This window comes from Ceratina calcarata, unplaced genomic scaffold (genome assembly GCF_001652005.2).
Source record: "Ceratina calcarata isolate Rehan_Ccalc_2016 unplaced genomic scaffold, ASM165200v1 scaffold297.2, whole genome shotgun sequence".
NCBI lineage: Eukaryota > Metazoa > Arthropoda > Insecta > Hymenoptera > Apidae > Ceratina > Ceratina calcarata.
This window is the reverse complement of record NW_017152138.1, coordinates 2114188-2130542: the sequence shown is the minus strand read 5'-3', so window position 1 is coordinate 2130542 and position 16355 is coordinate 2114188. Positions and strand designations below refer to the sequence as shown.

The following is a 16355-nucleotide window of genomic DNA, read 5'->3' as shown; positions in this document are numbered from 1 at the left end:
GGTTCATAATTCAAGTATTTCAAACAATAATTACGTCTATCAAAAAACCTTGCATCGTATAAAGAGGTAAAAAAATTGTTAGTTAATTATTTGCAATTATTAATAATCTTACCTTATCATTCTCTTCCATCGAAGCATAGCTCTGAAACGAACTGACAAACTAATTGGTGTTAGAGAGAAGGATTAAATCATGACACAGTTAGTTCTTTTTTAAATTAGAAATATGTAAGATTTATTTACAAATTTGACACCACATGGGCAAATACATAAATTCGTCCCATTCCAGGAATCTCGACGCGTTCAATAAATAATACTATCACGATCGTTACGAATTTAAAATAAATATATAGCTTTATAATTGTCGTCGGCCTAGAATTTCATTCGTTTTACGTATCCATGTACGTATATGTGTGTATTTACAGTAGTAAGAAAATCGATTGTCAGGCTCGTGAGTCGCCTTACATACGTGATTTTTACTAATTTCGTTAATTGCCCGCACGAACAAATGTTCGTTAACGGTCTGTACGGGCGTGATACGTTTGAAGGAACGAATATCATTCCTCGGATATATAAAAGGCAACGTGCTTTGCAAATCGTTGCTGCTTTTTAATGACATACGCCTAAAATGCATAGATGAACGATGAAACGGCGATCGTTTACGATCGATATCACATAGCTGATGCGCCTGAATTCGTGCGCAGAGCTACATGAAAAAAAAACCGCTTTTCTTATTTAATCGAGAGATCAAGCTACCTCTCGCACTCCTCCCACGCATACATGCATACTAAACTTTTAAAACCTATGTACGTGCTGCACGTACAAAAAATTGCACACTTCACAAGTACGATACGTAGATAATTGACACGCTGTGATATACATAAGTGATTGACAAAAAATAGCGATTCGCAATACTTTCTTTTCTTATCTGTGATTTGACATTTCATCCCTCTAAAAAGAGGAGGTAAACAAGAAACATGACGCGTTACACGTGACTCTCGAGAGGCACCTTAAACACTTTGGAAGCTAAGCTGGTGTCAGGTAACGATTGCGGACGAGCGTTGGTCACATTGAAGATGACATTACTCGGCCCTCGGAAGCTGACCTCGATCAGAAAACTAGCGTCGGTGAGACCGATTCGACCGGTGCTCAGATCCGGTGAGCTCGTCCTCAATTGACTCTTTTTCGGCCTACACTCGTTCCTAACTACCCTCTCAGTTTCAACCTGCAACTTATTGTCCAACCAGTGCACCTTGTCGAAATCTTTCGTACCGCCCACTGTATGCCTTCGCTTAATTGATCGCTCGGGCATACCGTTCTTTCTTTTTAATTTCGTCGCGCTGTCCTTTCTGACGGACTGCCGCCTCTTGCTGATGTTGCACTCGGTTTTCTCTGTTTTTGTCAACGACTCTGACCGCTTTAGTTTACTATTCGGCGAGTCGGACCTCTCCGAGTGTTTGTTCAGACTCTCGGACCGTTTCAATTTGCCGTTGGTCGGCGACGAGAGCCTCTCGACGGAATGCTTGTTCAAACTCTCGGATCTCTTCAGCTTAGACGAGGTGTTCTCAGACCTCTTGTTTAAAGACTCCGATCTCTTTAGTCGCGACTTCACCTCAGAACTCGTTAGACTCTCAAATTTCTTCAGTTTGTTCGAATAATTTGAGTCCGCTCCTTTCTCGCCCTGCGCTGATGCCGTCGCCTCTTTCTCGGTTCTGCAATTCGATTCCTGAATTTCTGAGGACTGTTCGTCAACGGTGTCCTTGCTCGATCGCAATTGTTCCTGCTTCGACTCAATCCTTCTCCGCGCTATTGCGCTTCGATCGTTGTCCGGTATGTCTACCGCGGCACCAACAGGCTCGACACTTCCGCTATTCTCCACTACCGATGAATCTGTATCCTTCTCGGGGGCGTCCTGGAAATAAACGCCATTATCGTTAAGTCTCTCCTAGCGCATAAAAATCCGAAATCGTTCATTCACTAGATACACTTACATTTTTCTGCCGTACGTGTTGATGTTTTTCGGTGGACATCTTGTGAAGACTCGGATCCCGGTAGTTATCGACAGGGCAGGAAGAATCAGCAGATTTAGAAGCGGTCGTCTTGCGTCCATCCTCGTCTTCCCCCTCTCGCGATTCTTCGCGCGAAGTACGCAAGTTCTGCGAGTCCCGCGTCACCGTGACATCCTCGTCGCTAAGAGACGCATTCTCTGTTTCGGATCCACGGATAGTTGGATTCGACGAGTTTACCAGGGACCTCCACTTACGATCGAAGGTGGTCGTCAAGCTGGTCAAGAGATCGCTACCTGAAATAAAATCGTTTCGCTTCAGTCTTTAGCTCTCCGTCCGTCCTATGCCGATTAGCGAGAGATGATGTCTGGTATAAGTCGGAAGCGAACGATTCAACGTAAGACACACACAAAGCATCGAACAGTGCTCGATTGTTCTCGACTGTAAAAGAAAATTATGGTCGTCCGCGTAGCAACAAACAACGAGCGTGACAACGAACTTTCGAGATTGGTTCTTAAGGGAGCTTCCCTGGATTAACTCCTTTTGCTTGAGTTGATATCCACTTGAATCGCAGATCTTGGTTCTTCCTTCAATTCTTGCTTCTCGATCAACGACATGAGAAGGGAGAGATGAAAGAAGCGTGAAAGACGGAAAACATGTGAACGGCACGAAGTGTTGAAATCGTTTTAACTGCTAGGCTTCTTCGTTGCGTACAACTCAAAAAGAGAAACGGAAAACAAACGAGAGTCAAAGGTACTTATTAGAGGAAACGGGCACGCAACAGCAGCAAACGAAGTAAAAAAGAAAATTATCTGTAGCTCGTCGAAGATTTTACGTTGGATTCTTTCCAAGTTGCTGAGCAGTTTATTAGGCGTTAGCAAAAGGAAGAGGAAAGACAACCGGTAGGTAGACAAATAGGTAGGCGCGATGTTGCGACAAGAGTAGCAACATACGATTCGACGGACCGACGTTTGATTAAAAACAACAAAGTCAAAGCGAGAAGAACATGGACAAGACACACACGTGTGTAGTACGTATGAGGCTCGAGGAAGAGTTTGTTAGCAGAGTGTGCTCAGCAGAAAAAATAACAAAGAATGTGCGAAGCCATTCGTGTGAGCCAGCCTTAGTCGAGAGTAGAGTTTTTGCGATTTGATATTCCTGCCTGCAAACCAGGTGGTGATTTACCTCTAAGGAACCTGTTCAAAGTCTTGGAAGATAATCCGGCGCCCGAGCTCGAGGACACCCCTCGCGGTGGTGACTGCTCGATAGGCTCGACGCGTTCCGAGGCCGGGAGCCCTGAAGAGGGTGACCCGCGATCGTTGCCGGTTGCAGTTGCGTCTGACACTGACACTGACCCTGATCCGGGCACTTGCACTCGGCCTGGCATCGACATTGGCATGGGCATTGGCATTGACATTGGCATTGATATTGGCATTGACATTGGTATTGGCATCGGCACTGGCGACGGGCCCGGTGTCTTCGTGGCGGAGCCAGCGGGGCTTCCGGCGCCGTGCAAGTGGGACGATATGTACCACCAGAAACCGGGGTTTGCCGTTTGCCTAAGAGTGTTCAACGCATTCGTATCGTCATAATCGGGCACATCCCATCGAGAGTACGTGTACTAACAGCTGCTTCTGGCAGTGGCAAACCAGCGTGTGTGTGGTATATGTGTATGTGTGAGCAAACGAGCAAAACGAACGCCAAGCGAGTCTCTCCTGCCCTTCTTCCACTTCTACACCTTCCTTGCTCTTTCTATCGACTTCGTTTTCGTTTACACTTTACACCGATCGTTATCGATTTCGATCGATATTTATTTTCTCCTTCTTCGCCTTCTTTCTCTTTCTCTTCCTCTTCCTGCTGCTTTTCCTCTTTCTTCCTCGCGTCTCAGTTTTCCCTGGGTTCTTTAGCTTTTACCGATAACTAACTGGTCGAACTACTGCCATCAACTTTTACTCAAGCTTTTATCTTTCGACTGTTCAACGTACACACACACACACGTACACAGAATAGATCGGTACGTCGCGAGCATATCAGGGTTTTTTGGAGAGAGAAAAAGAGGAAGGTAAAGTAAATAACAGAGAACGAATTCTATACGTCTAGATTGCGCACACCTAATCTGCTGGCAGCTAAAGTACATAGAGATTTTAGGTGAGACTCGTTTGAAGATCGAGTAAGAGGCAAGTTTCAACGCCAATATCAAAAGCGATCGATCATGCAAACTTCGATATACAGACTCAATGGACTGTCTTTATATTTTCGATAATCAAGATATCACGAGCTCCATGTAGTACACATGCAAGAAACAAAAATTCGATTTTCTCTGCATTGGAGCATTGCGCTCAACACAAAATCGTGTGAACGAACTAGTGGCTATTTGATGCGGTGTGCCTCAGCGCTTTGTCATCGAACTTCCGTGGCAAAACGGAAGAGCAAAATGAGAAAAGAAAATATTAAAGAAAACAACTGTAGCCGAAGAAAATGTAATCGTGCAGTATGTACCGGGCAGCGGTTGGTTGTAAGAGTCGCTTGAGAGAACAGCGAGAGACAAGAAGAGTAAAGAATACCTAGAAAGCTTTTTGTTAATAGTCAGAATCTTCTGTGTCCATTGCAGGAAACAAGATCCAGCTACACTCACCAATGAGCGTCAGAAGCAACGTTATACAGAGAAAAAATATAGAGAGAATAAATACGTACATACACAGATAGATAGGATACTTTTCGATTTGATTCATTTCTCGATAATTAATAAAATTCACTCGTTGCTAAGTAATCGATTCGACTGATCGAAGACAAATTTTGCCAGAAAAGGAATCGGGGAACTTGGGGAGAAAATATTCGGAAAAAAAAAGAAGTGCTTGAGATACATACTAACAGAAATAATACATATCGATGTATTGGTACTAACCATCGTCCGATACGTCGCTGGAGATTGGTTTCCTTTGTTGGCTGGTCGGCGAGAGAGACGTTTGAGAAACGTCGTGCGTTTCGTGCAGAGAATCCAAACTGCCGTAACGAATAGGCGGTAGTGTCGAAGGTTCCAACATCTGTTAAATATTAAGAGTTGCCAATTCAAGAAAGAAGATACGTGAAGCATACTTAACAATGCGAGATCATAAGAGTGCGAATTGATATTGCAAAAGGAACAACTCACCTCTGTGCCAGTCTTCAATTTTTTGATGATAGTGTTCGAAACGTTCTCTGGAGACAGAATGGTAGATGACTCGTCAAGTTCAGCGAGTTGCGATACTCGTCGAATTGCGGACGTGGGTTGCTGCTGGACAGCTATCGAAAGAGGTGGAATTCGACTCCCGGCTGAACGAAAACCGGTGAGATTGGAAAGACGGGACGCGGCCGCGAGATGATAAGCGGGGGTTGTCACCGTTGTGTCAACTATATTGTCTAGCAGATCGTCGTCCTCCATTTCGCGTTTCGCTAATTGCCATTCCAACTCGATCCTCTGTCGTTCCTCCTCTCTCTTCTCGGCCTCTCTTCTCTGTCGATTCTGATCTCTTTGTAACATCGCCTTCGTCTCTTGCTCGAATTTTCGTATACGTTCCTGAGTAGTCGCGCTTAATCCCGCGTACGTCCTTATCGTGATCTCATCGTTGCTTTGCTTGGTGTCGTTTGATGCACTCGAGAGCGTCGAGCTCGCGTCGAAGCAGCTCAGGCCAGTCTCGCTAGAGAGTCGCGACGACTCGGAAGCCGACGAGACGGCCGAGCGATGACTCGCTGGATGATTTAAATACTTTTTCGATTTTTCGTCTGGGCCAACGTCACCATGGCTGTCTAACACATCCCGGCTGCCGTCGGTGGTGCTGACATGGTCGTTGCCGCTGGACCCATCCAGAGGTGGAGATCGGTTCGACTGACTCTTATTCTCGTGCATCAGAACGATCTGGCTGACAGAACACTGCCTTTCACTTAGCGCCATGCTTTGCCGATTTGGCAGGCTTTCTTGTTTCGTTCTCGTCTAGATGACAAACAAATACAAGCGTAACGCGAATTGTGCTACATTTGCGTAAACGCAACCTTGCATAATATAAAAGCAAACCTTATCGACTTGGTGTTGAACTTCGCTGTCCGTTTCGTCTTGACATTTCCGTCTTCTCTGAATCTTACGATTAGCTGCAGATATGATCGATGATACAATGTCCTTGGCTGATGCCATCTCTCGAACTCCTACGCGATATCGAATTCAATTAAAAAAATTTTTAGTTTAAGATAAATAAAAATCGTACCTTCCATCTTATGAATATTATTTAATAATAAACTATGATTGTTGCTGGATGTCGCGGCTTCGATCTCGCTAGTATCGGCCGGAAGACTAAGATTCACGCTCAATCTGCTCAAATCGTCCAGGTCATCATCCGAGAAGAACCAATCAACCTGTAATCAAATTATTCCAATTAACTTATCGCTTCTCTTTTTTCTTCATCCATTTTTTACCTCTTTTACGTACATTGTTCAACAAACTTTCAACTATCCGACACTGGTGCGACATATCAGTGACCATTGTGACCATGTTGTCCCTGGAACCGCTCGCTCGCACCAACGTGGGACCGAACACGATGGCCAAATTTTTCGCCTCCATCTTATTCACCTCACTGTGCTCGACGATTCTTTTCAAATGAAACATCAAATACTTGAGAGTTTCGAAGTGATGATCCGGAAGATCCCTGAGCAATTTCCTTATCGTCGTCATTCGTCTTTGAGGATCTTCAACTTTATCGGCATCGATAAACATGGGGTATAGCTCAGCGGTGAGCAATGAATCAGGAAGCTGCCGGAAGAAAGACTTGAGAAGAGAGGATATCACATTCACGTCACTCCATCTGGGATCCTAGATAAAAGAGAAACGTAAATAATATATATGCGGGGTGAAAATATCGATTGACTTACCTGAAGATTAATATTCTCGAAGCCTTTATTCACGCTCTCCGTCAAGTGCGAAATGGCTGCGGTGTTACCTGGAACTCTGTAGATACCGATAACCTCTAATCCTCTTGCTTCGACGATGCTCGTGCACATTTCGACAATAAGCGGCACATATTCCGAGAACGAAGACTATTTGCAATCGAGAAATAGTGTTAAAATAACAGGTTTAAACAAAAAATAAGATTGCGATAGTTGATGGATAATTACTGGTCGACATAGTTCAAGCGGTACTTTGAAAGTAGCACCCTCAGGAGGCAGTTGCGTGGTTGGCGAAGACGGGGATCCGGTTTGACCGTGCATTCTCCGAAGTTGCTTCGCTACTCTACCCTTCCACGTTTTCGTTTTCGGAGATACCAGACTCTCGATCGTTTGGCTTGGTTTTCGAGACTTATTTATAGGCGACTGCCCAGTCGGAGATCTGTTCCGGAACGATGTCAGTTTCTTGATACCCTTGTGTCCAGGAAGAGGACTCAGTCGCTGACCGCCAGACATCACCGCACCAGTATTTGCGATCACCTGACTCGACGTGGAATTGCTAGTCGGACCTGGAGTTTGTGGCACAGCTTGCTGCTTCAGAGTACTGTTTTGCGCGATTTCCTGAAACGAAAAAATATGCGAATAGTACGAAACGAAATGGCACGTGAGAAATGGAGATCGTCTAATGCTTTCAACTTACGGACGGCTTCTCAGCGGCTGCGTGATCGTGCAGTGCTCGCAACCAGAGCGCCATGGACGCTGCATCCTCGGTCTGCAATAAAATTTCTGTACTGTGTGGATTCGCCAGCCGCAACACGTGCTTTCGTTTCGTGTAATCCTCTGCAATGTCTACCAGGGAACATCTCACGTCCACGCTTTGGACTACATTTTCACCGTCATTGGATAACGAAGGACTCTTAAAAAAGAATGAAAATCGACATTGATCCGTGGTTACTTTCATTTCTCCATCAAACACTGTCTTATGCATACTTGATTTTGACGATCCTTGTAGAAGAAGAGAATTGGTCCACGTAAAACGCCCCATACTTGCTTCCATGAACGGTCAGAAGATCGCTGAAATTACGTAATGAAGCGTAAATAATGTTGAATGCATTTCTCGAAGAATTTATCGTGCAATGAATAGATGGACAAGCGTGCGTTTACCTTGCCATCGATTACTGTAAACTTGACGTGCAGAGGTCCCTCTCGTTCCACTTGTTCGATGCTTTTCGTAACATTTGCCGGTGCTTCTCTACCAGGATAGGTGGGATTACCGCTGAAAAAATAGGAAATGCTTCTTTGAAGGCTCTTAGGTGAAAGGTGAAAACAGCTGAGAGTATGGTCCATGATTTTGTTTTGCATTAAATGTTAATTTTACACAACAACAACGAAAAGAGAATGCGTTTTGACAATTCGACGACAATTCTCTTTCCTTCCATCCGTTCCATCCTCCGAACACACTGAACTCTACGTTGAAGCAAAACACGATATCTATCTAGTGTCTAATCAATCAAGCACAGATAAAACAAACTACCAAGTGTGTGCAGCCGTTATTGTTAATCCTCTCCGCGATTAACGCGCGGCTTCACAATGAATACGAACAAGTTAGTGCAGAGAGAAGGAAGCCTTGTTTTAATACGTTGCGACGATGTTCGAAATCACGACAATAATGACGACGACAACGGAAACAACCTAATTAGCTGTCGTCGATTCCAAGGCAGACTAATCCTCACCGATTAATATGTCTGTTTAAGCTAGTGGATTGGGTCACTTCCTCGAAGATGCGACGTAACGATGCTATATCGTTTCGAAGCAGCGGCGGCAGCCGCCATCTCTTATGAACACTGAAAATATGGACGGAGGCAAAACTTGACGTATGCTATCACTTCCGACTATTAATTGTAACTACACAAGGCCACCTAGCCCGATACGCGACGCTGGAAGAGATTCTGATATACGTAATGCAGGAACTTGATATACACGTACATATGTACATACACGTGGACTAGTTACACGAAAAACAGCTTGTATGCTTCTGAAAGGAAACGCGAATGATTCTTTAACTGGTTGGCTTGCCTACCTCCTACAACTGTGGATGATAGGCTCGGAATCGCTCAGCTCCAAATCACTATCGACGTGTATTCGCTCACCCCAAGTCGCCTTCAAGTACGACACTCTCCTCGTAGCACGGTCCTCGTCCGCTGGAATAAATAAATAATATTCTTAATTTTTCAATATCATTGCACAGATCACTTGAGATTCACTTGCAAAAAAAGAGTTCTACTGTACCAGACACGTTTACTTACAGATTTGCGTATTCTTTTGCCGCCTGAACACAACGCCACCATTTCTGTGCACATCGCTGTCTAAAGACCGAGTTGAGAGCACACCTTTGAATTAATACACAGAGTTTCGTTTGTGAGAGCAATTACACAACTACGTGAATAGGCTTTTGTAAGATCGCTAACCATGTTCAGTGTCGATGATTTTCTCGTTCCCATCATCGGACGCGTCAACGTAACCACGATTTTCCTCAGTCTCGTTCGCGTCTCTTTTGCGTCCAGTCTCATCTTCTCTTTGAGGCCACTGGTGCCTGTTCATCAAATCGACAGAATTGCTTGTGGATTCCCATGATTCCGCGCTATTACTACGAATTCTTGATGGTCCAACTTCATTGTACACGATCCTTGAACTCAGTGTGTCTGCACGGATCATAAAAGGAAAGTCTTAATAAAAATGTTTGATTAAAATTAAATCGAGACAACATTTATACGGAGTTGCAATGTTAAGTCTCTCGATACAGAGGACACGAGAATGCATACAACTCTTAAGTATCAATGTGTTTCGTGCAATGAAATTCTCAAAAGCACAACATTAAAGCAGACTCGGACAATTCCACACCACAGATACAACTGCACATTTTATTCAAGTTTGTATTAGTTGACATACTGGGGCACTCAACACTTAATCAAACTCGGCTCTTTCCTCTACCTTGTTGAGCACTATAAGTCGCTGGCGGCGCGCAATGGATGTGCCTGCTGCCTACGGGAATTACTCTGTTCCCTTTTAATCCGTTACCTACGTTGAAATATATTCACAGAGTATGGCGAATTTATATCAGTCGAGTAGAGATTTCCATGAGAAAGTACATACAAAATGGGGTTTGATTAAAGATTTATTTCGTGTTTAAAAATGCGCAATTAATTCATTAATCAATAAATTCATTAATCAATCACTCATTACGCCCTCATCTTCATTATGTTCCTTAATTGTTTGCGAAACAGAAACGAAGCGAAAAATAAGACCAGATTGATGAGAAATTGACTTACCATTATCCAAGGACTTGGTTTCCCTAGTTGAAGCGACTAGCGCTCTCCTTGGTTCTTGCGCCTCGGCTTTTGACTCGAATTCCCTTTTACGAACGGCAACGTTTGGTACGCTACGTTTGTTCGACAACCTCGATAGTTCGCTCTTGTAAAGACTGGTCCGATCGCCAGTTGGTTCGTCATCATCGCTCAACAATCGTCCAGATTCAAACTGCTTCGCGCGTTTCGATACAATTTGAAGCCCTTGGGGTAGCGTCGGGAATTTGTCGTTCGCCACTTTCTTATCCGGACCAGGCGACGAAGGCAGGGACGATGCACCGTTCCTAGCATCTATCGCTTGACGATCACCCGCATAAGATAGGAAACTACCAACATTGGCAATATTCTCTTGTATTCTCGACAGTGTTCCAACGAAGTTGTTCGACTTTCCAGTACTTCGATGCTTATCCCGGTCACCCTGTTCCTTCAAATCGGAACGATTTTCGTAAACAGCAGAGGAAGCCACCATTGGCTGACGATGTGCGTGGTCGAAAGAGTGCATCGTGTTAGGAGACTCTTCGATTTGATCGCTTCGAGAAGCAAAATATTCCGCTTCTGCGGACGAAGTCCCGTTTTTATTTTTCGCCTGTTGAACACTCTGACTCAAAGAGGATTTATCCGCTGGTAATTTCCCTGCAAACACCCGGTTTTGGTCTTGTACGACCCTCGAGAATTGTTGATCTGGTTTCAAATCACTCGGTGGCCAAATTTGCTTTTGGAGTTTCTGCGGTCTCGCATAGAATTCCCGGGGAATCACGCTTGTACTCGAACTAGCGTTGCTCCGAATCGGAGACTCGGGTCTATCTTCTTTTTCGGGTAGAAACCAACCGATCGGGTGGCTTGGTCTCCGTAGAAATTCCTCTTTCTGCTCGAAACTCTTTCGTAACCTCGTCATAATGACGGAATCATCGATGCTCGTGTTGATGGTCGAATCTGAGCCAGCGCCAGTGCTCCCATTGTTCGTTTTGTACCCGTACAAGTTACCATTTCGATTCTCGTTTTTAGCTGGATTTGTTCCGTTCCTCAGCATCACGTCATAGGAGGACGGATCGTTGACGCGCGCGGGAGACGAATCCCTCCTCGAATCGATGCTGAATCTGGAGCCGGGCTCGCATGATCTGAGAGCGTCCGCGCTAGCGTAACTGGCTGTATCCAAATTGTTTATCGTCCAATTACTCGTACTACCTTCGCTGGCGCGACGAGAATTCGTTCTCCTCGCGGCCAACCTGAAAGTAGGTACTTGCGGTTCTGCACGTGATAATGGAAACCGCGACAAACTTGAATGCTGAGACTGGTAATACTGTTGATGCTGCTGCTGCTGTCGTTGCGGCGATTGTTGCTGTTGATGATGATGTTCCTCCATGCTCGTCCGCATCGGTTCTTCGAGTCGCACACGTTCGTATATCGGATCCTTGATCCTATCGTAAATCTGATCACTGTTGGTCCTCGAGTAGATCGACTCGGAACGCGTTCTATCGTAAACTTCGTATGGTTTATCATACGGTTGCGCGCTAGTCGAACTCGAAACCCCTTTCACCGGTTGTTGTTGCTGCTGCTGTTGCTGATTCCGCAATCTCGTTTTATCATCCACTGGTTCGTAGCGGCTAGCGATAGCTGCTTCTTGCGTAGGTTTGCTACGATACATCACGTTTCTCGCCATCTGCGGCTGCATTTTACTATTGTTGCCGCGAACCTGCTCAGTTTCTTTGGAAAACTCGTTCGGTCGAATTTCCGGATCCCAGCCAGAAAGTCCTTGGTCAATCAGTGATGGATCATGGTCTTGATACGGCAACGGCATTGAACTAGATGCTGAACAGACCCAAGATTGCCTCGTCCTTGGCGACAGACCAGGGATCATACTAGCCGATCTACGCTGCCTGCGACAACTCCTTTCTGGGGAACGCAATCGCGGTCGCTGATTCGTTTCGGGATTGTGAGCAGTCTCGCCAAAATATCTTTGCAAGATATCGTCTTCCTTCGAAACCACCAAAAGACGTAGCCACGGTCCTGCCTGCTGGATACGCTGTACCACCTTCGCGTACTGTTCACCACGCGTCGGTTTCCCGTCGACAGATACTACCCGATCACCCGTGCGTAATCCCGCTTCCGCTGCCGGTGAGTTAGGACGCACTTGTTTCACGAATATGGTGTCCATCGGCTCGTCGATATTCGTTCGCTCGTGGCCTGGCAGAATCTAATAAAACGCGACAATCTCTCTAAGTAAAGGAACATGCAAATGCCCATAATCAAGAAAGAAGAGTACAAATGGAATACTTACGCAACAGGCCTCTGGCGGATAAACGATAAAATGACGTAGAGTGAAACCGAAGCCATATTCGCTACGGCGTAGCAATAATGTTCGGGGACCTCGTGGCGGTGAATCGTCTCGCTGGACAGTTCCGGTTGCCGATATTGTACCGCCGATCGCTATCGCTGTCTCGATGCTCGGGCCTGTCGCAGCCGTCGGTGCCGGAAGCGGCGGCAAGTTAGCTTCTTCTGTCTGAAAGAAAATAATCGAGTTTATGTAAAGAAACAGAAGAAACGAATTCCTATAGTCGTGCCCATATTCACCGCGAGAATGAAACGCGAATGAAGGAAGAAACCGAGCGAATAGAAGAGGAAGACGAATACATTGGATATTTTTATAAGCATTCAAGGCTTCCGGATGTAAACCGTAGAATAGTCTCAAGTCACAACATGGTAATCGACAAAATACAAGAATGACTTTGGCAACGATGTTAGAAAGTTGCTCATTCTCCACGAAGGGTAAGAAAACTAGGAACCGAGAAGCAATCCTCCTCTATTCTCGCTTCTTTTCTCGCCTCACCTCGTCTCGCACGAAAGTCCGTTTCCCAGCTTCGCTCACTAAAATAAACCGAATCAAAGTTTGGCACGATCGTTTGGTTTTACGTACCGTGTGCGGCTGCCCAACCGACTCTTGGGAATTATTTCGGTCCTCGGACATTGTGCTGTTTCCTGAAAGCACCCCAGAATTCAGGTGTAAGTTCAGCAACGAATCGTATCATTAACGAAGGCGGTGTATCAAGAAGGAAAGGATAATCGATTTCAATTTGCCTATTTGTTTATTTATCGATATTTTTAAGACGTAAAACGACATAATGTAAAACTGTCTATGTCACGGTAATTGTGGAAAATGTAGTGCATATTCGAGAGATATAAAATTAGTCGCCTTGTTCGATACGCTTTTTAATCACACGTATATCACAGTTAAGTGTCCCATACATAAGCCATACGATACATACACGTGCTTATCGGTAGGTATTAATACGCGTATACGTATACGTATAGGTACACTATTGCATCGGTCGGCTGAGCAACGAGCATTCTACTTTCTCTGTAACGCGACATACTTTCTTCGGATCCGAACAATATCGTTCGGGCTCACTTTTTCCTCTTTTTCTCGAGTCGATTTCGTTTACACGTAACGATTCGCGCGCGTCTACCTTGACAATAAAATTTTCGACAACGTGTTTTCTATCGTGGAATGTAAGTATAGATAGACGATCAATTTATCGATTCGTTTCCTTAATAGAATACCCGACTACTTTATTCTCTCCACCGATAAGGAAACGATCGTGTACTTCTGCGCGTAACAGAGATTCCTTTCAGACATCTAAATATACGCTCGGCTTGCCTATTCGTATTAGCGGTGACCGAAATATCGTTAGCCGTTTATTAAGTTGTGTCACAAGTTTCCTCGTGTTTCCATTATCGATTTTTAACAAAATTTCATTTTTCACTTGTCAAAATTAAATTATCTCTCAATTGTTCCTCTCGTTCGTCTTTGATGGGATAACTGAAATTGTTCAATGAAATTAATGCGACGCGACGGTTAAAAAATGGTAAAAGCGAAACAATCAAAGAAAAATACAGCAACTATAGATTTAATTCGAGCAACGTGTGCTTCCACTTTCTGCATTCATTCTTCAACAGAATCACAGGCTCCAAAATGATTTGCTCATTTCCAAAAATACGTTTACCGATTCACCGTGCTGATGAACGCGTACCATAAATCGGGTTCGACGTTGTTTAACATTGACGTTCCACGATTATCGTGATAAGCACACGATAAGAAAGTAAGAATGTACATACACACGCCCTATTTGTATCTTTTTCTCTCACTACTCCGCATTTAATTTATCAATCAATTCAGTTTTACTTGGTTCAAAAAAGTGTAAATATATATAAATTTAAAGAGGTAAAAAATAAAGAATTGTGGTAGGAGACGAAAAAAGAGGGAAATGAAGAAAGATAGAGTGGGGTACGTCTGTATGTGTGGGTAGATGCGGAACAAGAGCACACCAGCATCGTCCCCGTATACACAGATACAAACCTCCGTACAGAAAAAAATTTCGCGCATCGAGTGCTTGCAATTCACAGCGCCCCTGTTGCCTTCGCTTCTTCGGACTTCCTTCCACGATATTAACACCGATTGCAAATCAATTGACGTTACGAGACGAGGCTGTGTTCGTCCCTTTTACTTCCCGGTTTACTTTCAGAAGGTTGATCCAGGCCGATTATACACGGACCTGCCGCCGATGATGGAAACCGAAGTGCTTCCACCAGGACGCACGCCATCAAAAATGTTTCGGCGAGCAATAAATCTCGTTTTCGAGCACATAATCCTATTTTATATTTTGAAACGAAGCACAGAAAAGACACCTTTCACGTTGATGCACCTTCAAACGACCGTAAGCATGGGTCTCTTAGGAAGACAGATGATCCATGCACACGATACAAACGACACGGTACACATAAAGTAACAATTTGGCACTGGGAGATCACTGTTCGTCGCTTTGCTCGAACTTGAGATCGAGCAGTAGTCATGAGATTAAATAGCAGAAACGCATCTAACGTCAATCGACTTCGACGCTTCGAGTCAACTCGTATGCGCGCGATAGGTTATAAGTAGAAGGATTTTAGGCAAGTACCCTTCCATTGATTCGTACACGGTGAGATGTGTAAAGTCCAATTGCTTGAACGGACGCTGTGGGATATTGATGCGGAAGCAATTAACTTGAACCGTTCACGACATTAGAAGATACTACACTACTCGGCACAGTAATATGGCGGCCAAAGAGAATCGAGCGCACTGACCGTGGTAAAGTCTGCAAGAGAGAAGTCTTTCGCGGAAAACGGTATGTAGCAACCTGTGACGTACGTTATCGATGCAGTCGTACACCTTTCTCGTAATTTAATTTCTACCGAAAGAGAAAAAAGTGTCACGGAACCACTTTTTTGCCCGTCATTATCCTAACCGTCTTCCTTTACTTTTCACCTCTTTTTCTTTCTGCTTTTCTTCCTCCTCTTTCCACTGCGGGCCATCCTCATCTCCCCACCCTCCCCACCATTCATTGCCACCAGTCGCTCTTTCACATCCCTTCTCTAAGCGTCGTCCAGGACTCTGATCCGTATACTGGCGTCATCTACGGGTTCAACGAATTTCATATTTTACTCCAGTTTACCAGTTAAACGGCGATCGTCGACAACGAGGCTATCTACCTTCTGGTACTGGTCAATCTTAATAAAAAAATCAACATCAAACTCAACTCTTGACGATGGGAACGGCCGGATTTTGTCAAAAGCATGTAGCGATTAATTGACGCTGGCGAAAACCTTTTTATACAGAAATTGTAGGCACTGATGTCCTCTACAAGAAAGATTCTATGTATTTTTCTTCTAACTTGAGTATTTAACGAGTTAAGTATGATTATTTGGCATTTTATTGGCATTGACGAAATTCGACCGACCCACCGTCGAAACATCGAACTTTTGACAAAAAATTTCATTTCTCCTCAATAACTCCTAAACCATTGGACCTACTGAAAAATTGCACCAGACCTTTCTTATAGAGGACGATGAGATCTACAATTTCCGTATAAAACTTTTGCGCTAGCATCAATAGTTTACGAGTTATTGACGAAAAACAAAAAAACAGTTTTTTGCAAATTACTCGGAAACTATTAACACTAGCGACAAACTTTTATATAGAGATTGTAGATCTCGTCGTTCTCTACAAGAAAGGTCCAATACAATTTTTCCGTAAGTCTAGCGG

General features: G+C 44.3%; 1 protein-coding gene across 5 annotated transcripts; it reads right to left on the bottom strand.

Moving 5' to 3' along the window:
* Positions 1-203: 203 nt before the first annotated feature.
* RhoGAP19D (Rho GTPase activating protein at 19D) lies at positions 204-13145 on the bottom strand. Of its 5 annotated transcripts, none has more exons than XM_026812859.1 (22): positions 12851-13145; positions 12558-12779; positions 10244-12473; positions 9906-9992; positions 9383-9616; positions 9221-9280; positions 8995-9115; positions 8648-8758; positions 8079-8190; positions 7905-7988; positions 7615-7830; positions 7146-7535; positions 6903-7067; positions 6463-6843; positions 6242-6389; positions 6055-6182; positions 5155-5973; positions 4909-5047; positions 4568-4628; positions 3189-3562; positions 1989-2299; positions 204-1909 (listed from the first exon to the last, which is right to left on the bottom strand). In XM_026812859.1, exons 1-22 carry the CDS (start codon positions 12929-12931, stop codon positions 983-985), a joined length of 7401 nt encoding a protein of 2466 aa, XP_026668660.1. In that variant the 5' UTR covers positions 12932-13145; the 3' UTR covers positions 204-982. The 5 variants fall into 5 exon arrangements, with proteins under 5 accessions (XP_026668660.1, XP_017878524.1, XP_017878526.1 ...); XM_018023035.2 differs by having other exon boundaries at positions 9221-9304; positions 12851-13144; XM_018023037.2 differs by lacking the exon at positions 8648-8758 and having other exon boundaries at positions 9221-9304; positions 12851-13143.
* Positions 13146-16355: the final 3210 nt, after the last annotated feature.

Coding starts and splice junctions, on each gene's coding strand:
- RhoGAP19D (XM_018023035.2), bottom strand. CDS start 12,931: ATGCTTATAAAAATATCCAATGTATTCGTCTTCCTCTTCTATTCGCTC. Junction 8,191..8,647: donor TTAAACAGACATATTAATCG/GTGAGGATTAGT, acceptor CTATTTTTTCAG/CGGTAATCCCACCTATCCTG. Junction 3,563..4,567: donor ATTAACAAAAAGCTTTCTAG/GTATTCTTTACT, acceptor GAACACTCTTAG/GCAAACGGCAAACCCCGGTT.